The following is a 24,308-nucleotide window of genomic DNA, read 5'->3' as shown; positions in this document are numbered from 1 at the left end:
GGGGGCGGGGCCGGTCCCAGAAGATGGCGGAGGCGGGGGTGAGTTGGGGTCCCCCGGGGAAGCGCGGGTGACTTGGTTGCTGAGGCAAGGGGCCTGAGGAGGCCGGTGGCCCTCGGGAAGAGGAACTGCTTGCGTTTTCTCAGCCAGAGAACCCTCTGGCAAGTGCGGGGAGCCAGGACCACAGATGGGGCCTGAAGGCAGAGGGGCTCTGCTTACCTGGAGAAGGGTCGGCGAGATCCGGAAGGGGACACTTGGGTCGGGGAGAGGGCCTAGGAGAGGCCGTGGCTCCCCGGACAGTGGCAGAGTGTCCGAGCGGAAAGAAGGCAGGAAGGGCGACGCTGGAGATTTGACGGGATGGAGGGAGGTCGGCGGGCTGTCAAGCATAGAGCTGTCAGGACTTGGCAGGCTCGTAGCCTGGGAGACCAAACTCAGGCTTGGGAGGGGGAAGGATCCGAAAAGGTTGGTATTGTAGTAAGCTTAGACTCCGCCGAAAGGTATGTTGATATTGGGTTGAGGAGTGGGACTTTGGCATTTTGGATTGGATTTAGAAACCTCTGGAGCAGGTGTGTGGTAAAGCCAAAGAGAACTCTTGCCAGGACCTGGAAGTCGGTAGGTGATAGTTTCCGGGATTTTAGGGTCGGTCAGTGGGGACTGGCAGTCTAGAAAAGGAAAGCAGTGTGGTATGATGGGCGAGGAGGGGAAGGGTGCTGAAACTTAAGTGATAATGGCCCATGTCCAGTTAGCACTGGCAAAAAGTAAAGTATGGCGTTAGCTAGATAGTCTAGGGAAATATACCAGAGGGAGCTGACTATTTTGTAGGATTATTGAGAAAATGCTTCAAGAAGGAATGAATAGTCTTGACAGCTGGGTCACCGAGACTGGCCGGAATCAGTATTGCAATGAAGCTGAGGATTGCAGGGGAAGACAAGCTCCAGTCGTGGGTGCAGGCGGAATGAAGGCAGCCTGGCCGTGGCTGCCACAGAATAGCCACATACTCTTCCTATTTCCTCTTTTCATTCTTTCTCTGGACGTTATATTGAGTAGTGTGTTTTGTTTTAGTTCTCAGTACATATCTGATATAAAGTGACCAAGATGTGAGTCATGTACGTTTGTTTGGGGGAAGAGGTTGATTCTTTTTAAACTGACAACTGTTGCTTTTATCTATGGTGAACTGAAAAGGAAAGGATAAAATGCAATTCAGTAAAGACAGAGCTTGTTTTCGTTGTTATCAAACAAAATTATTCTCAAACGATGGAGTAACGTTTTTAGGGACTGAGATTTGTCGTTTAAAAGCAGTAATGGGATGCAAATGTTGCTTGCTTAATAGTTTCTGTGTTTGGGTTTTAATGTTGACAGGAAAGATGAGTTGCATGGTCTTCAAGGCAAACACGTTTTTCTTCCCAAAGTTTTTTAGTGTCCATAGCTTATGATTCACATTTGTGTGCTTTTATTTAAGGAGAGTTTCATTGATTTAAGTGTGTTTTTCCTAATTGTAATGCTTATTGTATTTGGAGAATGCCATTCTAATTGCAAGGGCATATGATAAAAAAGATGTGAGGTAGTAATTTAATTTTATTATTTAGTAGCCTTTCTGACCTAAGCAAGTGAAGAGACAGGTAATCTGAGGGAGTAAACATTACTTCTGTGACTGCTGTTCCTTTGAAGACGAATGATCTTGTTTGGTTTTGGGGGTGTTGCAATTGTTAAAATACAACTGGTTCTTAAGGAGATTTTGTTTGTGTGTTTGTTTTCAAATGCCTATTGCCTTGAAGCTGTTTCAGTGGCAAAGGTAGACTTTGATTTTCAACCACAAAGCTGAGAATCACCTATTTTATTTATCTAAAGGTAATAATAATCCATTGACAGGAAGCCATAGAGTGGGAATAATGTTTTTCCAGTTTTGATGATTTGTTATTATCTATCTAAACTATTTGAACTATTTTTCTTTTTGTTCAGTAACGTACTTTATAGAAATTGCAGGTCAGGGCAAGACCCAGTAGTATACATTCTTAATTTTGTCACTTCACTTAATCACTTTGGGTCTCATTTGCTTTGCGAGGAAACTGTTAGATCACTGGTTCTTAACTTCTTTTGGATCATGGAGTATGAGAGTATTTGATATAAAAACATCCAACTCTCTTCCCAGAAAAATGCACACTTGCACAACTTTTTTGGTTTTGTTTTGCAGAAGACTCCTGTACCCCCTGGAAGAAATGAACTCCTATTCCCTTCCATCTCTTATGTTTTAGGATACTGTGATTCCAAAGCATTTTAACTTTTATTTCCATTCCCAGTAATTATATACTATTGTATTATTATGTAGTCACAAAATTAGCTTTTTGGACTTAAAAAATAGCATAAAAATCTTACTGAAATAAACATCAAAGTGTTGTGTTATTTGTAAAGACAACTTTTGGGGTGAAGTAGGAAACTATAAATAAGCACTTTCAGAAAAGGCTGAATAAACAGCTGCGGCAGAATAACAAACAAACAGTGTAGAAAGTGTCTAGCAGCCTCGAATGAGGAAGGAGTCTAGCAATCAGTGGCTCCCAGTGGGAGAGCATTGCCTCTCTGCGGGCATTTGGAAATATGTAGGGCCATTTGGTTATCTCAAAGCAGGGAGGGGGTGTGCACTGGCATTTAGTGGGCACGAGCCAGGGCTGCTAAATGTTTTGCAATGCGTAGGGCAGTTCCAAACAACAAAAATCATCCTGCCCCAGATGCCAGTGCCCTTTGACAAAGACTGGTGAATGATGTGAGATGGGGCCTACCACACCAGAAATAGCTTTTTAAAACTGAAGCTATTTTGTTCTTTTAAAAATATTATCCGACATAAAATTCCCTTTGGGAAAAATTCACAGACAGAGACAATTTACTAGATTTACTAGAGTAATTTGGGTTACTTAAAATGTGTGGTTACTCTTTGTCCTCTAGTAGCTGTTTTAAAAGCAGAAGGTGGGGGGTATTGCTGTGTCTATTGACGTTTGCGAAATGAGGAGTCAACTCTTGTTCTCATACTGTATGTAAGTTGGCCATGTGATTTTTTTTTCTTTAATACATCTTTTTGCTCCTTGATCTAGTACTCTTAAAGAAAACTTCAAGGTGTTTGTACATTTATTCTTCTGGTCTTTCTGCTTGGACGTTAATTGACATTAGTACCTTGAGAATGTTTACAGTTGAAATTGTTTTCTAATGTCCATCCATCTTTTCAGTAACCAGATCCCCTTCTATAGGGGATGTGCCAAAAAAGAAGTCTAAGGAGTTGGGCTGGAATGAGACTCAAGTTTAGAGGGAAGAGGATGGGTTTTGGCATGAGTCCTATGTAAGGAACGATTCCATTGTTAATACTGCATGTCACGTGACCATAAACAAGTTGCTAAGTCTCTTTGACTTTATATCTTCATTTGTAAAATATGGATAATAATACCTACCTTTCGTATTATTTTGAATATTACTATATGCCTGGCATGGAGTAGGTTCTCCATAAATGGGCGCTGTGTCATGATGATAATGGGATGATGATGACGATGGATTGCGCAGCTACTGAACACCAGAGAATGTGCCATGCTGCCCCGCTGGGGACCACAGCAGGGATAGTCTGCAAGACCAGGTCAGGGGGAGATGCTTTCTATGTTTTCTGTTATTTCCAGTAGGTGTTTAGAATATAGTTTCCCATGAATCAGCTGTAGTATGTACTATTCGGCTGCTAAGCTGTAGAGCTCAGTGATGCTGTAGACTCAGTAGGTTTGTGTGCTTGAGGATTGAATTCCCCCCTTGGGTGTTGGTCACAGAGCTTTGAGTATGGCAGAGGCACAGTAAAAACAGTCTGTTGTCTATGTTTATCACGTGAAACTGATAGGCTGTGAAAGTTACTAGTACTTACAGATGTTCTCATTTTCATACTGATTGTTTCTAAAGTTAACTCCTCCACCCCTCTGCCCCCCTCAGTTTACACATGGGTTTTGTTCCAAAATTCATTTGTGAGGTAGCTTGAAACTTGGAAGCAGAGGAAATATATTTTAAATGATTAAGTGCTAGGTTAGGTTTACCTTCCAAAAAGTCTGCTTAACCCAATATAGTTTGATTCAAAAAGAATTAACCCAATTTAATTAAACAGATATGAATATGTAGAGCTCCCACTATGGCTAGGCAGGCACCTTTCTGGGTTACATAGGCACAGTGAAAATTTGATAGTGAATAAGACCTATGTAAAAAGTTTATAATCCATAAAGCAACTGTACATATCGTCATAAGATAGCTATTAGAAGTGCCGTACTAAAGTTTTAAATAAAGTACTTTGAGATTCAAAGGAAATCTCGTTCATGTACTGACTGTGACAATGCCTAAGAGACGTTGTTGTGTGGGATAATAGTAAGTCACAAAAGTGGTCTGTACAGTACTTTCCCACTGAAAAAAAGTTAGTATTCATAGAAAAAAACTTGAGGGAATATGTAACAATTTGGGAGGCTGAACATGAATGGTATGCAGAAGGGCTTTGGAGCCATACAGACTGTGTGGCTTTAAATCCCAGCTTGCCCTCTTACTGAGGGTGGAAACTTGGTTGAGTGACTTAACCTTTCTTTGCTTTTTTGCCTCCCCTGTAAAATGGACATAATTGCACTTAGCTGTTAGGGTTACTGTGAAAGTTAAATGAGTTACCGTATGTCAGGTGCTTAGAACAGCTCCTAGATAGCCTCAAATGTTATTTGTCCTAAACAAACATATGCAAAGGTAAGATCACTTTGGTTTCGAGGGGTGAGTGAATACCTAGAGTGATTGTACTTGCAAAGTTCCGGGTTTTAGGAATCAGGGGCATGTGGATCAAACTCCTTAGAATCTAGCCAAGAGGTTACTCTTTATTTTCTTAGCTTCCTTTCTTCTGCTTCCTTCTCCAGCTTTCTCACAGTAGCTCCCATGACTGCCACAAGGGCGGGCTGCATCAAGGCAGGGGTGGGATACAGCTCGGTGGGCCCTGGTAACAGCGGGTCAGGTCTGGTTTCTGTGCTTCATATATGTGTGAGCGAGTAGGTCGTGGTCTGCTTTTTGTAAGATACTCTTGTGCAGAAATGCACATATATAAGCATTAAACATTAAAAGAGGCCATTTTATTCCCTTATGGAGCTTGTTCTCATGAGGAAGTCACGTATTTTTATTTTTTGGAATTTATTTATTTATTTATTTATTTATTTATTGGCTGCATTGGGTCTTCTTTGCTGCGCGTGGGCTTTCTCTAGTTGTGGAGAGCAGGGACTACTCTTCATTGTGGTGTGTGGGCTTCCCGTTGCAGTGGCTTCTCTTGTTGTGGAGCACGGGCTCTAGGTGTGCAGGCTTCAGTAGTTGCGGCACGTGGGCTCAGTAGTGCAAGTCACATATTACTGAGAACAATACAACATTTTCAGTCAGAATATATTGATTTCCTATAGAGTATAAATTTATTTTCTGAAAAAGTGTAACAATATCTACCTAAATCTCCAAGCCCATCAGTTTCTCGGGCTTGGAGATTTGGGTGGAGGACACAAAAACATGGATTTTAATATTCCAGTTTCTAGTAGAAGTGTCTCAGATAATCTGTCCTGCTTTTCTCACTGATGTGGAGCAAGCTGTTTCTACTATTATTCTGACCTTTTAGTATCTTAGGCCACTAATTCTGTCCTAGTAAATACAGATTTAGCACTTTATTTTTTATTACATCATGCATATAAAAATGCTTTTAAAATATCTTCTTATTCAGTAAATAATTTAAATAAATATGTTTGTCATTTCATTATTTGTTCTTTAAATGAGTTAATATTGAAATCAGGAAAATTGTATATTCTTTTATTAGACACATATTGATTTCTTTTTTCTTATCTCTTGCAGGATTTCTGGTAGGTCCTATTTTAGGACAAGATGCAATACTGTTGAAACGCCAGTCTGCTTTGGTTCAGACAGTTGGCTTTTCAGCTGGGAAGCCATTTCTTCTTCCTCTTTTTTTTTTTTTTTTTTGTCAACTTACTGAACTTATGAAACCATGGCAGAAGGAGAGACAGAATCACCTGGGCCCAAAAAGTGTGGTCCCTATATTTCATCTGTCACTAGCCGGAGTGTGAACTTGATGATTCGAGGAGTAGTACTTTTTTTTATTGGAGTGTTTCTTGCATTAGTATTAAATTTACTTCAGATTCAGAGAAATGTGACGCTCTTTCCACCCGATGTAATTGCAAGCATCTTTTCTTCAGCATGGTGGGTACCGCCGTGCTGTGGCACAGCTTCAGGTATGTGAAGGCTGTTTCTGTACTGCTTAGAAAGGAATTAGGGTAAAGGAGCGTGAATATTGTCTGGGCAATACTTAAAAAAAAACAGCTTTGTTGAGGTATAATTTAAATACAGTACAATGGACCTGTTATAAATGAGCAGTTTGATGAGTTTAGACAAATGCATACAAGTCATGCAGCTACCACCACGGTCCGGCTAAAGAACATTTCTATCACCCCCTCAATTCTCCTCTGCTCTTCTGCAGCCTACCCCCAGCCTCAGCTTGTCCCTGGATTGTTTTGGTCTGTTCCAGAGTGTAATATAAATGGAATCATAGAGTTCATACTCTTTTGTGTCTGATTTCTCTCTGCCTGATCCACATGACCTTTAAAAATTCAATCCTAAAGACAATCTTGATTCTCTTAGGGGTGAGGCTTTTAAGCTCCTAATTTTGTTCCTTCTCAGCCTGTCTCATACGAACTTACTTTAAGTTACTTTGTTGACCATCATCAGCGTTTAGTTTTAGGATTTTGATGTGTGTTATCGTCTGGTTTTTGAAGCAGATAAAAACTTGAAAGATGGAAAAGAGTTGACCCTTGAACAATACAAGTTTTATGTGTGGGTTTTTTCCAGTAAATACATACTACACAATCCAAGATTGGTTGCATCTGCAGGTGTGCAACTGTGGATACGGAGGGCTGACTGTGAAGTCATACTCAGATTTTTTATTGTACGGAGGGTTGGTGCCCATAATCCTCATGTTATTCAAGGGTTGACTACATTTTTATTCAAGTTTAAAGCCTCATGTTGTTATTTTTTAGATTTTTGCCTGTGCTTTTTTTCTTGGTATGTTGTTTTTAGATATACCTTCAGAATAATAAATGCTTAAAGAGATCAGTAAGGTAGATTCTCTTTGCTTAAAGTCATTATTATTAGTTTTTTGGTGGACAGTGTATATTGGATAAAGTGGAGCATTTCAGAATGCTGTACTGATGCTGAGCTTCCATAGTGGATAGCTCTTCAGCTTTTTCTAATGAGACCAATAGATTAATACTATTTTATATAATAAAGTAATAGGAGGAAGCTATAATCATGTGGTAAAAGAGCATTCCGAATGAGACAGAAAATTGCTTTTATGAATGTCCATTTGGTGTCTCACACTTAATATACATAACTACCTTGCAATATAATGTAGATCCACTTTGGTTTACCTCCTTGAGCTTGGGGGCCATGGGTGAGAAGTTAGATGTGAGACATTTTAAAATGACCTTGTGAAACCTATTGGACAATTACATAATCCCATTGTGTGGATGGAAGGGCATTTTTGTGGTAAGGTTTCAGTATGGTTTGTAAATTGATGTCTCATTATTACAATATTCACATTAAAAGAGGACTTGTAAAGACGATGGTTCTTAGTTTCCCCAGGACTGTCTTTACTCTTTGAGAGAACAGGCAACATAATCCAAACAGTCAAAGAGAAGAAAGTATAAATTATATTTTATTATTCTCTGTTGTATCTACCAGTTCTCATGCATTTTCCTTTCTTTCATTTAAGTTCAGAGGAAAAACAGTTTTCCCAACAACTTTTTTACTTCTTTGTTTTTTTCTCCTACGATAAAGCCCCTTTCTCGCTACTAATAGAAGTTTTTCAGGACTTGGAAGAGCATGTCTTTTCAGAATAGACAAAAGGAAGGTCAGGGGAGTGAAACTATTGCTTATTAAATGTCTACTAATGTTTTGGGCATATCCCTTAACCCCAGGGATCTGTAGGGCAACCTTGGGAAAGAGATGTTTGCAATGTGCTTACTATGGGGGGATGAGGAAACAGATAAGGAGAAGATATCAGTGAGCCCAGGGTTCCAGAGCCAAGGAGTGGTGTGGCTGGGTGAAACGTCACATGCTGGGGAAGGGGACAGAGGAAGCCACTCATCCTTCCCTCTACTGGGTGCTTCTTTTGAATCTTCCAGACTAAGTGCCAAGCTTGGATGGAGTACGCCAGCCTGTGCTACACATGCTAGGCTAGGGCAGGAGAACTCAACTGAAGTTTCATGGTACCTCCATTTTGAAAAGGAATAGGGGTTACATCTCTCCTGTTATGTGGGCACTTTTGTCACAAACTTACATTTAGGAAGGAAAATTTCTAATTTTAATGCTACATTTCAGTCATTTTGTCCCTACTTTCCTACCTTTTCCCAGCCACTAGGCTTGTCGCACTTACAAACTTAACTTTATATCATTTCATGTGGAGGATTCGCATTCACGTTTTTTGCTTAAGTGTTTCTTCTGAAAGCAGTGTTTTCCATGAGGTGCCTGGGCAAATGAAAGGAGAGAGGCTTTGGGAAATCAAGATTTCAGTTAACTCTGCTATTGATGTTGTTGGGTCAGTCACAGTGTTTAGTAGGTGGGGTGAGGATATCAGGTTTGTGGAAGTTGCCGAAGATGGAAAATGGATTCTTGCATAATTGCTGCCCCCGCTTCAATTTTAGGGAAAATATTAAGAAAAAAAAAGTAAATGCTTTAAGAAACAGTGTGTACAGTTTGCCGTGTGTATATGTTTTTGTGTATATGTGTTGGTGTGTATTTTCAAAGGTCTCCTGGCTCTTATCATCTTAAATCAGAAAAACTGATAATTGTTCTTTGATTTTCCTGTCCAATTAATATTTGTAGACTAAGCAGCTACCTTCTGGAGGGGCTCCAAAATTACCATTTCCTACATGTAAACCTAGTGCTAGAAAATTTGCTAGTGTTGCTTCTGGAGGGACAAGTAGTAGAGAACTCAAGTAAACTCCTTTTGATCCCATTTTCCTTTTCCTGGTTCTCTGTTTTTAGTTTAACAATGGGTGGTTTTACAAGTTGGTTAACTTCTTTACGTGTGCAGTGTGTTAGAATTGGAGTTAAGTAAGAACCTTTTGAATGTGATTGAGAGCTACAAAGGAATCTTTCTGAAGAGTAAATAGGAGAAAAAAGATTGTATGGCTAAAATAATTGGAGAAGTTGACTGACAAACCATGAGTAACCAGACTGTGTCCATACCTATGAAATTAATATCTAATTTGAAAATGAAAAACAAACAGATCTTTTCTGTTAAGCCATGCAGTCACCCAATTCCTGGAGAGCCTTATTTCCTCTCTCATCGCTCACATATGGTTTCCAAGTTTTACATCTCTCCTTTGTCCCTTTCTTGGTCTAGGCCCTCAACCACTCTGCTTGGAATTTTCAGTCTTTTCTTTTTCTGCCTCTGATTTTGTCCCCCCACCCCCAAGTTCCTCCTCTTCTGTCCTGTGTTGTACACTCACTGCTGGAAGAGCAATTGGCCCTCTCTCTGGCACAAGTGTGGTGGTGTTATTTTCCCAGCGACTGTGGGGCAAGTCTCAGTGATATGGCCCTCGCCAGCCAGTATCCTTTTCAGAGCCTATCTGGACCCCAAAACTCCCTTTCTGCCTAAAGTTTCCAGTTTCCAGATGATACCAGGTATTTTCTGTTGTCTGCCTTTTTCCTCAAATGCTTCCCTTTGGTTAGAAAGCCCTTTCCAGAACACTCACCTGCTGAATGCTCCCTCAAAGGGTCACCTCTTCTGTGTGGCTTTCCTGACACACTAGCACCCTGCTTCCCCTTGGCTCACGCCAGGAAAAGACTGGACCCCTGGGCCCTGTCCGTGCTGCCCCAACACATTACTCTACTTGTTTCTGTGGTCACCTTGGGATGGGGGTCATGTCTTACTCATTTTCCCTTTTTAAATCCCCAGCAAATACCAAGAAGCAGACACATTGTGGGGGTTTAAGTATTTGTTGGATGAACGCATTGCTTACCCTGTCCTAGTTTTCCATGAAAGTGTATCTCATTCAGTGGTTGTGCTTTTTCAGCCCCTTTTCCTTGGAAAATGTTTGATTTAACTCTTTCAGTGCAGCACTGCATTAAACACATTACCATGAAAAATGATGACTTAATATTGAGTTTTACAAACTTCTCTTGTTTTTGGTCTTGGTAGCCTGCAACTTGTCACTGGGAAATGACTGAAATATATCCCAGGAAATGCGCTTTTTGCATCAGAGAACATCATCTGATTAAGCAGGACTGTGTTTGCATATGATTTTACACAGGCGTGATTTTAACGGTCTCTCTTGTTAAAATAAGAAAGTGGAAGAGGAGGACAAAGAAGGCCAGACACACTTCTGCTGATCTCTACACTGTGCTGTAGATGTTGCTCTCAGACTCCACCAGGCCTTTATTTAAAGGAAAGAAAGAAGACATTTAATGGGAAGTGACAAGCTCCCTCGAATTCTCCCTCTCAGTGAGCATCCGAGAACCATGCATACTCAATAGGTTTGATTTTTATTGGCAAATCCCAGGGTTGGCAGCGTGGCAGTTTAGATTTCTTTTTGTGTTTTTGCTTTCTCTCCTCAGTTGTCTCTCACTTGCGAGTCTGACATCACATGCATAAAAATATAGTCAATTCTACTTATTTATGTCTTTGCACACGCATGTCAGTACTCTCTGTGTGATAATTCTTTACCTATGGCATCAGCTGCTGAGGAAAATTGACTTGGAATGCCTGATCTTAGTTGATTTCCTCAGCAACAGGCAAAGGGAGAAAAGAGAGAGAGCGTGAGGAATGACACATGAGCTGCTAGTTTCATGACCCCTTGAGAACGAAAAAAAGAGAGGTGATAATTCAAACAAAAAAGAGAGGTGATAATTCATTTAGATACATTTCAACTGTTAGGCATGCTTGTTGCCACTCTAATTTTGTAGAAATTTGGAAATGCTGTCCGTTAATCTCACAAGATTTTAGAGCAGAACCTTTTAAATAGGACTATAATTTGAAACTTTAAAATTTACTAATAGCTGTTAGAGCTCTGCGTTGCTGAAATTTGTTAATGTCTGATGGTCTGTGAACCATCTACCCTCAGCAAAAGCCTAATCAGAAGAGCACTTTCAGTTTTGTGGATTAGAAGATGTCTACGTCATTGCAGCATCTCCACTCCAGACGGAAGGGTGGCCATTCGGCCTGTTTTTCATGCTGTTCCGTTGGTCTGCTAGCCTGCGATTTTTGATGTTAATTGATTTTCATTTTTCCTTGAAGATTGAATTGTTTGTGAGATGGAGCTAGCCAATACCAGTCCAGGCAGGGGCTTCTAACCCCTCAGGTACTTAGGTTAGGGTACAATAATTTCATGATACATCGTAGGTAATATTGGACATTTTAAACGTATGTTTTCTACTGATGCTGACAGTTGTATTTTTTATTGCCAAATGGCAGCACACACATTCTGTTTTTAGGAAAATTAGCAAATTAAAACTGCCCAGCTAGTTCCTGTTAAATTTAATCTGTAGAAGTATATTTTCCTTATAACTTGTTGAAGAATGTTTTGGCTCATGAAATACTCTTTTTTTAAATACTAACTTAGCATTTAAAATCCTCTCCCACCAAATGAATAAAATGTTGAGGTTTGAAAAGTAAAGTTAAAAACTGAGTTATTCATAATTAATTGCGCCGTTAGTATTCAAAATGTTCTTTCCAAAGTGAAGAAATATACTAAAATGATTCTTCTGATCTTTTAACAGTGAATTTAAATTTTAACTGAAAATATGTAATTCTGTAGACCACGTTTCCTCCATTTTTCCTCTGCAGTATGTCTTACGAATAGATTTCTGTTGCAAGTTTCTGCGCTTTGACAGTCTGACCTAGAGTCTCATTAGAGGGTCAGGTCGGAAGGGAAGGGAGTTGTCAGGACAAGGCACTAGACACAAGAGACTGAGACAAGAAACTGGGGGACAAGGATCGTCTGTATAGCAGGACAGCCATAGCCTCCCAGCAGGACGTGTAGGATGAGCTTGTACGTGTTTACGCTTCGAGCTTCTCTTTAGATGTGTGGCATTTCATAGCATGTTTCATGGTTGTATAGCTTAGAGAGAACATTGCTTAACTGCCAACTGCTTTGATGCTTTCCAAGTCTCAGAGTTATTAGTAGAAAAGTAGTGTGAATCATCTAGTCCAATCTGCTAAATTCTGAATCATACACTGAAATAGTGTTTTGCCATTGTAATTGAGAATACCATTGTAATCATTTACAGTGCTGTCTTTGATGGTGTTATCCTCACTTTTTTTTTCTTTTGGAAGGTAAGTTTAAATATCAACAATTAATATTAGTAAGTTGAAAAGCTTTTCTAAAGAATCTTTCAAATGCTTGTGATGGTGGTTGTGACTCTTAGCTTAAGTTTTGCCTCTATACCATTGGAGATGACTTAATTTTTTCCCTTTTCTTCCCCCACAGCCGTGATTGGGTTATTATACCCCTGCATTGACAGGCATCTCGGAGAACCACATAAATTTAAAAGAGAGTGGTCCAGTGTAATGCGGTGCGTAGCCGTCTTTGTTGGTATAAATCATGCCAGCGCTGTATCCTTTCTGCTGTAATGAAATGCGTAATAACAAAGCAGCTTTCGACAAACCAAAGGTTAAACAGCCCCTTGCAACTTCACTGTTGTCAAACTGTGATATGTCCACTTAGTTGTAAAAAGAACGCATGCCACGGTCTTGAAGCAACGTGGGAGCAGCTGTGCAATTACAGTGTGCAGTGTAGCCTTTCATTTCAATCCCTGTTTTTCGATATCACTCAGAAACTTTGCACATCAAAAAATTTACGTTTTTCTTAAATTAGGTTACTTGGTTACCTCCATCTAGTTTTTGTCACTAACTTTGAAATAGGTACATTTTCAAAGGAATTTCTTTTCTGTCTTGTCATTTAAGATTTGCCAGTAAGGACATACAGTGGCTTCAGGTGCTGGTTGGTTTTTTTGTTTTGTTTTGTTTTTGATTTGAAGAATATATATATATATATATATCTTCACATATATATTCTTTATATATATATATTTTTTAAAGACTGTCATTTGTAGGTTTTAATCCTTACCAACAAACCACATAAATGTTCCTAAAAGTGGCAGAAGTAGAAATAGCCAACTTAGACCGTGGCCAAAAAGAACTTTTCTTCCTAAGTTACATATTTTTAAAGTTTGATCATTTTAAGAATTCTGATATTTTAATTTAGTGATTAATGAGTGTTTTCATAGTGTCCTGGCTAGAAGGATAAAGGAGCCTCTTTTCCCATTTCTCCTCTGCGTTCTATCCCCTGGAAAAATATGTCCACCCCCAGCACAAAAATTTCTGCCCTCATAAGATTTTTATCCTATCATCCTCCCTACTTCCTCCCTGCCCCCCTGACCTCCTAACTTCCCTTTGTAGAAGAGGATCTGGGATATGCTAGTTCCGTCTTTCCTTTTCTAGAAGATATGGCTTAGAGAATGGAGGTGGCAGGAGCCTTTCCTTTGGGGAAGAGAAGACATGTGACTCAGGCTGCTCGAGGCTTCCTCTGGTAACTCTGCGCTGGGCTCAGGGCTGGCAGTTGCCTGGAGAGAGGGTGGGTCATGGGGCGAGGAGATTCCAGTGTCTAACAGAAAGTACTGAGGTGTTTTGGAGAAGCTGGAGAAGAGGAACCGAGGAAAGAAACAGGGTCCTAGATTCTGAAAACACACCAACCTTTCTGTTCCTGGTTGCACTGGCTCTTGGAGATCTGTGAATTTGGAAATCCCTCAGTGGCTCTTATTATTTTGTTTTTTTTTTCCCCTTTCCTTTTGTCTTAAAGAGTTTCCCAACATATTTCGTTTGGTGAAATCTTTGAGAATTAGGATTTTATAACAAATCAAGTGGTTAGGAGGACTTCAAAAAGATAGACTCATAGAATATTATATCTAGAAGAAAACTTAGAAATCCCCTAGTTCCACATTTTCTTTATAAAGATAATAAGAGAAATGAAAGCTAGAGAGACTTGGTACTTTGCTAAGTCATTTGTACTACAAGGCTGTGCCAGAGCTGAGACCAGACCCTGGAGGTCCTGACTCGAGTCTAGGAATGTACCTTCTCCTACCCAGGGGCTCCACAGGTGTGTAAATTCATCTCTGTCTGGTGGATTAGACCTTTCTATCCTAGACTATCTGTTCAATTCTTTTTAAGTTGAGAAATTTAAATAACCTTCTCTGGAATTTAAAAGATTTAATATATCTGATTTAAATTATTTACTTTGGTCATTCTTCTCTCAATGAAATCCTTAAATATAGCCATCTTAGCTATTCTGTTCATCCTTTAAACAAAATCCAAAATGTTTGCAAAATTTATAACACAAACTTAATATTAGGTTACTTAGACTTCAGAATATCACATTGTACTGTTTTTAAGATTGATGTTTTACCTGTACCCAAGAAGCCTCCTCTTTTGCTTTGACTTTTAACAGAGTTAATTTAGTTAGCAAAGATAGAACCCAGTTAATGTCAAATTCCACTCTTTATAAGAATGTTTATTGCATAGAGAAATCAGAGTGCACAAACGTTTCTTTGGAATTTGAGGCATAATACCCACTAAAGAATAAAAGCTTTTTCAGAAAGCATACCCAAAGACTATAGGTTTCTTGATAAATCAAGCCTTGACAAGGACTGACCTTGAGTGGCAGGCTGGGTGTTCAGGATACCTGCTGGTTGGGTAGAAGGTGGGGGGGAATGGTGGTAAACAGCAGAGTGTTAAAGGAGGTGGAAAATGGTTTTATATGCATTTTTGGAACTTCTCTCTTCTCTGTAGTTGCAGCATGGCCAGCTAGTTTGGCAAGATATGTAGTCTCCCCTGGGGAGCTGGATATAGAGCCAAGATGTGGCCTTTGAGACATAGATAATGCCCTTTTAATGATACTTGAAATTAATTCCTTTAGTGTAATCCTCTAGCAAAGAAATGAGAAAATTGAATTTATAAAGCTTCGTTTTGCCCAGAGATTTTGAAGTAGAAAAGGGCTGTACATTTGTGAATAGGTGCTTAAGTAGGTGACGGAAATAAAATATCATTTGAGCAAACTGTCCTATACCAGAAAGTCTCAGGCACCAAAATAGCTTGGCAGGTTGCAAGATAATGTTCACTTCAAGGCTTTATCCTCAACAAATTAAAACTAGAACAGTTGACATAATAGAAAGGGATAGTGTGTCCTTGGTACTCTTGTTTCTGAACTGCATTATTATAAAATGTGTCTGTCAGTAAATCATATAGAGAATGTGGTACCCTGTTAAATAGCTGTCAACTCTTCTATTTTCAAGTTCCTGTGTGATTCTCAAGTAATTCTAAACCTGTTTGAGAAGTAATATTGGTTTCCTTTTTAGCAAAAGTGTGTTCCTTTAGCAATACCCGAGTTCTGAGGCTTCCAGTTACATTTTTTGCAGAGAAAGCATTTCTTAAATAACAAATCTGATCTGATAATTGGAAATGTATATATTGTGCCATTTTTTGGAGAGATTGCACATGGGTGAGATCTATTAGGGAAGTATCATACCCTCTGTCTTTAGTAAATACCAGAGAGAGTTTGAATCCTCCCTAGTCTCATACATTGTATTAAAAAACTGAATGTACTCTAGACTACGCAGTTTATTCCCTTGTCAACATTAACATCTCTTTTAGAAAAATGAATAGGTGATATTGGTTACACGTTTTAAGATGGCTCTTTAACACTGATCTCAGAAAGTGGATTTTGATAACAACATACAGTTGTCTCTCACACTGGCTGCACTATCCATTGGACTGTGGTGGACTTTTGATAGATCTAGAAGTGGTTTTGGCCTTGGAGTAGGAATTGCTTTCTTGGCAACCTTGGTCACTCAACTGCTAGTCTATAATGGTGTTTATCAGTAAGTATTCTTTTTGGTTTTTGTTTCCTAAAACAAGTAAATGATCAATGAATTCAGAATTGAGATTTTAAAATTGCATTAGCCACTTTAATCTACAGAGTAACATTTCTATTGTAATTATCAAGTGTCATTGTACTTCCTTTGTGAGTTGTTAAAAATATTTGTTATTCTAGATACACATCTCCAGATTTTCTCTACGTTCGTTCTTGGTTACCATGTATATTTTTTGCTGGAGGCATAACAATGGGAAACATTGGTCGACAACTGGCAATGGTAAGCTCATGCTTATTTACTCACCTTTTTCGTATTGAGACGTAAGATGTTTTCTCCAAACGGCAATGGAATAAATCATTTGGAAGAATTTAATCACAAGTGTATTAAAAATGGAAAGAACCGTGGGATAGAAAAGCTAAAATGTGTTATACATTAGGGTGATATGATTTATCCTCCAATTTTAATTAATTAATTAATTAATTTTACTAATCTATATGTTTTTACTCCTTGCAAAAGGGACAGTTTTAAAACCGAGAACAGGCACTGCTTATAACTACGTTGCTACAATAAATATAAATTAGGACTATCTCCAGCAAGTCAAGATGTTTGATCATTTTAGTTAAGAAGGAAAAGGACATTGTTGATAAGCCCAGTGAGAGATGACAAGGGTCAGGGCATAGCATTCAGATGCCACAGCAATTTCGTGAGTAAGTGCTGTCACTATTGCCATGTTAGCCAGCTGAGAGGATTGAGTGGTTTACGTTGCTGTCTTTTTGGTAGTCTAGCCAGCCAATTATCCTAAGTCCATTTAGGATACTTTATTTTGAGTTATGAGTATACAGTTTTATACCTTTCCTTTTAAAATATTGTTTTGACCAGAAGCTTTTGCTAATATAGTAGATTTTTTCCTTTCAATTTTAAAGTTATTTGAGAAAATATTACCCAGTTCACAATATTGGTCCTGCCCTTTATTTCATGACCTTTCCTTTGCTAATATGCCTTAGTGAGCATACAAAAAAATTTATTTTACTTCCTTTCATATTCTAGGATTGATCTAAATCATGTACTGTTATCATTTGCTTGTAATGCAGAAATCTCATCTTTTTCCTTCTTTTGGCTATACCTTTCAGTTCTAAAATGTGAATTTTCTTTTTTCCTATTATAATTGTCATTTAATCCTAATGGTTGTGTAACTCTCAGATTCTTTGAGGAATAAAGTGGGCATATGTTAATAAGCTGTTAAGTTTAGACCTTGTTAGTTTATATGGAAATTGCTATTTAAAATAAACATTAACCTGTTAACCTTTTAACCTTTTAATTTTTACAGTATGAATGTAAAGTTATTGCAGAAAAATCTCATCAAGAATGAAGAAGGCAAATATATCTTTTGTACAGAAAAACAAGATGAAAAGGGCATGTAAATGATAGCTATATCAACAAAACTTTGGACTATAAAATTGCCAGGATGCAGTTTTTCCCTTAATTGGTATATATATATACATACATGCATATACATATATATACACACATACATATGTTACTGCAATCTGTGATTGCTTCATCTGTAAATCAAGTACAGACCTTTATGTATTTGACTTAAATAACTGTAAAATATATATGCACTACATTAAAAAACATGTTGATTAATAGATGAAATTTCTAAATTAATTTTTTAGACATACCATATATTGTATCACAGTGTTGATGTGCCAAACTATTCTGTTATCGTCATGCAGAGTATAAGAACGCTTTGAACAATTTATAAACTTACTGAAATAAAATATGAGGAAAGCCAAAAAAAAAAAAAAAAAAAAAAGCAAATGGAAAGCTGGTATATTCTCTTTTGCTTACTGTTGTGCCTTTTTATTTTTCTAATTACAGCAGTATGAGTTATGGGTGCCCTAATGTGTGGTTAGTTTCTATTTTAATGTTGTCTCAGAGAGCCTTGGTTATTTTAATGTATGATGAAAAAGAACTTCCAGGGAACGTTTTCAAACCTGCATTACTGGAGAGAGTCCAAAGAGTAATTTTTTGTTTTAACAGATTTTACTGGAGGTGGAAGTGATGAGCAGGAGAGTTTATCAGCATTAAGTTGTTTTGAGTCTAAATCTGGAAGAATACCTATAATTAAAAGTAAGGACCATTGAGAAATTGAAATAAATATGTTTTAGAAATAAAAAATGACCTTCTGCAGTGCCACAAAGTGTTAAGTAATACTGTCATTTGCAATACAGTATTCCACTGCTTTTGCACATAGAACACATAAGAAACCCCAAACAGGTCAAAATGAATTTCTCATTCTCTTGGGTTCTATAATCTGTTGAGTTCTGTGAGCTGGGCTGCATCATGTGATTGACTGTCAGTGGATTGCCATCTGGGGAGTAAATGGGCACATAGTTTCTTATGTATTCACTCATGGGCCCATTAGTGAATAGTTCAAGACTGTATTGTTTAGGAGTGTGTTGGGATGGCATATTGTGCATGTTAGAGATCCTGATAACAGTTTTGTGCATATCTTTCCAACACCTAAATCCTTTTAAATATGATTTAAACATAGTCTTAGTTAACCTTTTTTCCCCAATTTTTATTTATGAAATTGATGGCAACTGTCTGATACACAAGGGTGAAATCTTCTGCTTACTCTGGAGGTGTGCATGTTTGTGTGTGCATGTGTGTATGTGTTGGACTGGATGAGGGAGAGAATGTATGTGTGTGTATATATATATATGTGTATGTGCTCATGCTCTCTTAATATGTCAACTAGATATTTTTTTCACTTTCAATTTTAAAACCATTGCTGTCTGACTGAGATCTTGTATGCCAAACTTTAACCTGCTCTTATGTTTTAAGGCTGAAAGTGTGAAAATCATAAGAGGATTTCATATTGAATATATGTATACAATCTTAACTATAGTGGTGATAAACATATTGCTATAATTTATTATTCTATATTCTAGATAATGTTATTCATTTAGAACAAATAAGGTATATTTTTAGAATCAACTTTGTAAACACTGTAAATCTTTAATAAGTTATAGGGCCTATGATGTGTTTACTTTGAAAATTGCTGTTTAAAGCAAGGTGTATTAAATATATAATTATCAGCTTGGTTAAGAGTCTTTCTTTCTTCCTTGTGGTTAATCTTAGAATTATATTACTGAGGATTAATTTAATAAAATTAACATGTATGGTTGAATTTATTAAGAGATAATGAAGGAAACAGTTTAGTATTACAAGAATTGAATGATTATCACTTTGGTTTCTTAAATTATTTTCATATCACCTAGAAAACAAGGAAAGATATTTATGACAAAAATAAAATTGTTTTGATATTTAAATAAGTGTATAAATATATTACATCTTTTTTTTTTTTTGTAATGAAAGAAATTGGTAAACATCTTTTAATACTGCTATATTGGCCATGCTTCCTGGCTTTTATTATTTAAAGTTTTAAAAATTGAATAGTTGAAAACTGAAACTTAAATTCTGTGAAAGCACAAGCAAATAATTAAAATTAACCAGTAAGAACCCTGGTAATACTTCTGCTATAATCTTTTTTTGTTTGCACTGAACTTCATTAAGGTCATTGGAACCTCCCAATGGTGCATCTACTTCACACAGCTGTTTTCTAGGTGGAATCCAGACTTGGTCAATATCATTAATTGCTTCTTTAATCTTTTGGCTCACTTACCTGCATCATGACATATATTCTTTGTAAGGTAATTCTTCCAGTGATGGTCTGTGAATAGTAGAGTCTTAGCTTTGTGTGTCTGAAAAAGTCTCTTTCATTCTTTTTTTTTTTTTTATTTTTTTATTTTTTTGGGGGTACACCAAGTTCAATCATCTGTTTTTATACACATATCTTTCATTCTTGAAGAACAGTTTAGTAGGCCATAGAATTCTAGGTTCACAGTTTCCCCCCTAATCCCACCACTTTGAAGACTTTTTAAACTTGTCTTCTGTCATCTAATGTTGCAGGTGACAAGTCTTCTATTAGTGTAATTTTCTTTCCTTTGTAGGTAATTTTTCTTTTCTCTCCAGGAACTTTTTCATGATTTTCCCTTTATCCTTGAGGTTATTTAGTTTCACTTTTACTTGTTTAGTTTTAAAATTTAAACTAAATTTAATAAAATAAAATAAAATAGTTTCCCTTTTTCTTGCTTAGTATTCAGTATGCACTTTCAGTCTGTGGGCTCATGTCTGGAAAATTTTAAAATCTGGCTGCATATTGGAGTCCTATGGAGTCTTGTAAAAATAAGCAGGTGCCTCGATCCCACTCTCAGAGACTCTAATATAATTGACCCGAGGTGTGCTCTGAGCATTAGGAGTTTCATAAGTTCCCCAGGTGATTCTAATGTGCAGCCCAGGTTGCCTCTCACAGGTGTAGATACATGTAATATAAGGTGGAGGGTCCAGGTGAGAGAGATGTAGTGACTTTGGAAATGAAGAGTGAGGGACACATTGAGGTATATTTTGCATTAAACCATCTGAACCTGGTGACTTGGACATAAAGGTTAAGGAAGAGGAGATGTGAAAGGTGACTTAATTTTTCTTTCTTGGAAAACTAAGTGGATGATATTTCTGTAAACCAAAAGAGGAATGCAGAGAGGTAGGTGAATAGATAAAGAGTTTGATTTGCTGTGTTGAGATTGAGGTGTGTAGGAGGCATCTGGTAAAGATGACTGTAAGCAGTTGGATGTTTGAGCCTGGGTTGTTGGGTGTGATGGGAGAGTCATCAGCATATGACAGTAATAAATGCAGCTGTGGGAGTGGATGATGTCACCAAGGGAGCATGTTACAGTGAAAAGGAAGAGATCTGGCCTGTTAGCAGAGAAAATGGTGAAGGAGATAAAGGGGGTATGGTCAGAAGTAGGAGGTAAAACAGAAGAGTGATGTGGAAGCCAAAGTAGAAGGTCGTTTCAGGCAGAGGGTAACTGGTAGGATGAAGTACAGTTGGAAGGAATAATTGATTTTAGACGTACAGGAGAATGACATCAGATTGTTTTATGTTGAAAAATGTTCTTTCTAACCTATTTTATCTTAACATTGAAAGTATAGCCTCGCATACTAATAACTCAAAATATATTTGAGAAAAGCCTGATTATGTACTGTCATTTATTACGAGTGAGGAGAGCTGGGGGCAGCTAGAGAACTTTGAAAGAATGGTGGCGATTTGGACCATATCTATGAAGAATGGACTCAGGAAATGACTAGAGGCAAAGAAAGAACTTTCAGACAGTTTTGAGACCATCAAGGACCCAGGTGAGGCTGGTGATCAGATATTTGCAGTGGAGCTAATTAACATGGTTGTGCCATGTTTAAATGGGCTCAGTAGCCCTGGGGCTAGGCCATTTTTGGTGGAGTAGATTGAATCTAGTGAGGGGGTCATTGGTAGACATGGTGCAAGGCTTTGTGGAAAATTAATAGAGGCTCCTAATGCAAGATCAAGAGATTTATCGTGGGATCCAGGCAAATTGGGGAAGGAAATTGAATCAGCATTGCTAACCTGACTGCATGGGAGAACAGTGTGAGGTGAAAGGACAGCAAGTCTAAGGAGGCCAAAGACCTGTTTCATGGGAAGGGTATGGATGGTACTGGAATGATCTTAGGGGTCGGGTGGAAAGGAAGGTGTCCTCTGTAGTCCTCATGACCTTTTGAGTGAAACACTTATCCACATGCCTTGATCGATTTGGAATTCTAATTAGAGTCCCTTCCCCCCTTTCATGTACTTATTTTTAGTTGTTTCGTCATCCTAGGTGCTCTAAAAATTCACACGATGTTTAGGAGTGGGTCTTCCACTAATCCTGTTCAATCAGAGACATCATCTCTCTAATTCTGGGCAATTTGTTTTTCTGTCTTTGCTATTATTTTTCTTCATTCACCTTCTCTGTTCTAAAATTCTTCTATTCGGGAGATCTTTGACCCTTTGTTCCTGTTTTCTGTATATCCCTTAGCTTCTCTCTGTTGTGCTACATTCTGGAAGGATTACTTAACTGGATATTCCAGCTCAATGAGTTGCTCTTCAGCTGTACCCATTCAGTGTTCAGCCCATCAGTTGAATTTTTAATTTCAGAGATTACGGTTTTAGTTTCCAAGGTTTCTGTCTTGGTGGTGGTGGGGGTTTTGTGTGGAAGTGTGTGGTCATTCTTGTATTTTGAGGATATTAATTAATCCTCTAAAGTCCTAAACTCTTCTAAAGAGCCATGGCAGGGAAGGGCAGGGTGAGCCTGTGCGAGCCTGTCTCTGGATGTGAGCGCTCCTTGGTCGGTCTAGGGCACACTCCCAGACCTCTCTGAACTTAGTGCTCACACTGCTTGCGTCCGAGGGCAGATACTGTGCTGTCTCTGCCCGGTCCAAGGTAGTGAGTTGTAGTGTGCAGAGGTTGGCCAGATGGCTGCTTCTGCAGGAGCCTGCTCTAACCCATGAGGTTTTTTGCCCTTGGTATTTCTGGCTCCAGGCACTAGCCACCTCTGAGCTTTGAATATCCCTGGTTTCATTTTTAGCAAATCCTTTCTTGAGTGTTTTTTTTTTTTTTTTTAATTTTATTTATTTTTCTTGAGTGTTTGAGCTGTGGTTTCTCTCCACCTGTCTGCTCTCCATTGTTTTCTTCCTTGTAGTGGCTAGTCCATGAAGGATACTTCTCCTTATCTGGCAGGATACTTGTGGATTCCTTTTCCTTTTAAAAATCTTTTGTTGTTGTTGTTGTTTCTATGGATTTGGGATAGGAAGGAGAAGCTACAGCTTGACTAGTCTGCCGCCCTGATTCAATCTTCCCCACCATTTTTTTATACCATAAAATCTTGCCATCTGCCTGACCATTTGTCTTTATGTTTCAAAAACTCAATTTAGTTGGGAGTTGAGATAAATAGGTTAAGTCAGTGGTTTCTTACTTGGTCTTAATAAAAATTGGGGTATGGAGATTTTTTTTTTTCCCTTTCAGAATACATTTAGTCCATTGAGATCATTGTGCCAGGAGGTGTATCCTGGTATGTGTTCCTTTGTGCCTCCCTTCTTTTTATCACTGATGAAACCTGTGAAACCTGTCATCTTTCTTTGTGATTTACAAGGCAGACTTTTCCAGGGTATGTCAACTGTTCTGAAGACAATGTTGTTAAGGATCAGCTTTGGCAGATCAGATAGATAATGATGTGCCTGCGCCAGACTGGGCTATTGATGAGCCTCGTGTCGAAACTGATTGCCATATATGGGCAATTTTTCCCTTTCACCGTTGCCCTGGGTGCAGTGTCTATGAGGATTTTCATGAACAAGGGACAGTTTTGATTCTAAATCAAAATTCTGTGCTGGCGCAAGTGTGTTTTATTCTGCTTTGCCATGGCAGGATTTGTAACTGCTCATTGTTCTGTGGCTTCCCCAAAGATGAGCTTTAAAAGTAACGAGCACTTAGGAAACGTATTTCCATTTAAAATAATCTTTCTTTTATTACTGTTCTGAAACTAAAACATTCACTCAGTGCTACTGTGCTTCCACGAGTTTGTTCGGTTCACAAGATTTTGTCTCTCGTAGAAACGTGTTTTGAGTAACTTGTACAGAATGTGATCATAGACCAATTCATTGTGGTGAGCAACTGAGTAGACGAAAGAAAGAAAGAACCCAAGTGTTGAATCTGTTTGTTTTAGAAGAAAAGTTTCTAAAATGCATTCCCTGGGAATTTCTGGCATTGAATGAAACTCATTTCTATTCCTTTTATAGTCATCACATGTCACTCCTAGATCTTCTGGGAATGTCTGCTCAACCAAGTTATGACAGTGGCAGTTCGGTTTTGAAACAGTCCCTTCTGCTTTGACAAAAGCTTGAGATTTTTCAGCAGGACATTACAGGAAGACAGACTGCTGCCCCATCATCTTAGGATCAGCTGGAGGCAGCTGCTGTGCTCAGTCTCCACACACTGGGCTTGGGAAGCCTGTGCGCTGACAAATTGAAGATGAAGTTTAAAGATGTTTGTAAAGACAAATCTTTGTGGAAGTTTCTGTGCCTCAGACCTAGTGTGGGTCAATATCATGCCTGTCCAAGAGAGAAAGTGGTTCAGGATGTGTTGAAGCAAGTCTTTCTAGAATCTGTGTGAAATTCATAATAAAGTTGAGTCAGATTCACCTTTTTTTTTCCCAGAGAAAGTAAATTAGTGATTCTTAAATCTTTGCCATGATTAGTTCTGGTCCTGTGGGCCTGACTACCTGCAAGGGGGTTGGGATGTGCAATCCCTCTCCTGACGGACAGGAGAACCACATGTAGGTGGTCATTGGTAGTGTCCATCACAGCCGGTTTAAGGCGTTTTGTAGCACTCTTCCCACTAGAATATTTTTCTTCTTAAGTGATTCGTAGTGAACATAATTATAAGAAAA

General features: G+C 38.4%; 1 protein-coding gene across 4 annotated transcripts; it reads left to right on the top strand.

Moving 5' to 3' along the window:
- Positions 1-23,998, top strand: INSIG2 (insulin induced gene 2). 4 transcript variants are annotated; one of them, XR_009055164.1, is made up of 7 exons: positions 3,423-3,610; positions 5,860-6,254; positions 12,510-12,634; positions 15,788-15,954; positions 16,128-16,227; positions 17,276-18,081; positions 23,659-23,998. XR_009055164.1 is itself a non-coding variant. In XM_057746357.1 (6 exons), the coding sequence occupies exons 2-6, from the start codon at positions 6,011-6,013 to the stop codon at positions 23,710-23,712; spliced, it is 690 nt and encodes a 229-aa protein (XP_057602340.1). In that variant the 5' UTR covers positions 1-38; positions 5,860-6,010; the 3' UTR covers positions 23,713-23,998. The 4 variants fall into 4 exon arrangements, 3 of the variants coding, with proteins under 3 accessions (XP_057602340.1, XP_057602341.1, XP_057602339.1); XM_057746357.1 differs by lacking the exons at positions 3,423-3,610; positions 17,276-18,081 and adding an exon at positions 1-38; XM_057746358.1 differs by lacking the exons at positions 3,423-3,610; positions 23,659-23,998 and adding an exon at positions 1-38 and having other exon boundaries at positions 17,276-19,064.
- Positions 23,999-24,308: the final 310 nt, after the last annotated feature.

This window comes from Hippopotamus amphibius, chromosome 8 (genome assembly GCF_030028045.1).
Source record: "Hippopotamus amphibius kiboko isolate mHipAmp2 chromosome 8, mHipAmp2.hap2, whole genome shotgun sequence".
Lineage (NCBI taxonomy): Eukaryota > Metazoa > Chordata > Mammalia > Artiodactyla > Hippopotamidae > Hippopotamus > Hippopotamus amphibius.
This window is presented reverse-complemented; position numbering and strand designations above follow the sequence as displayed.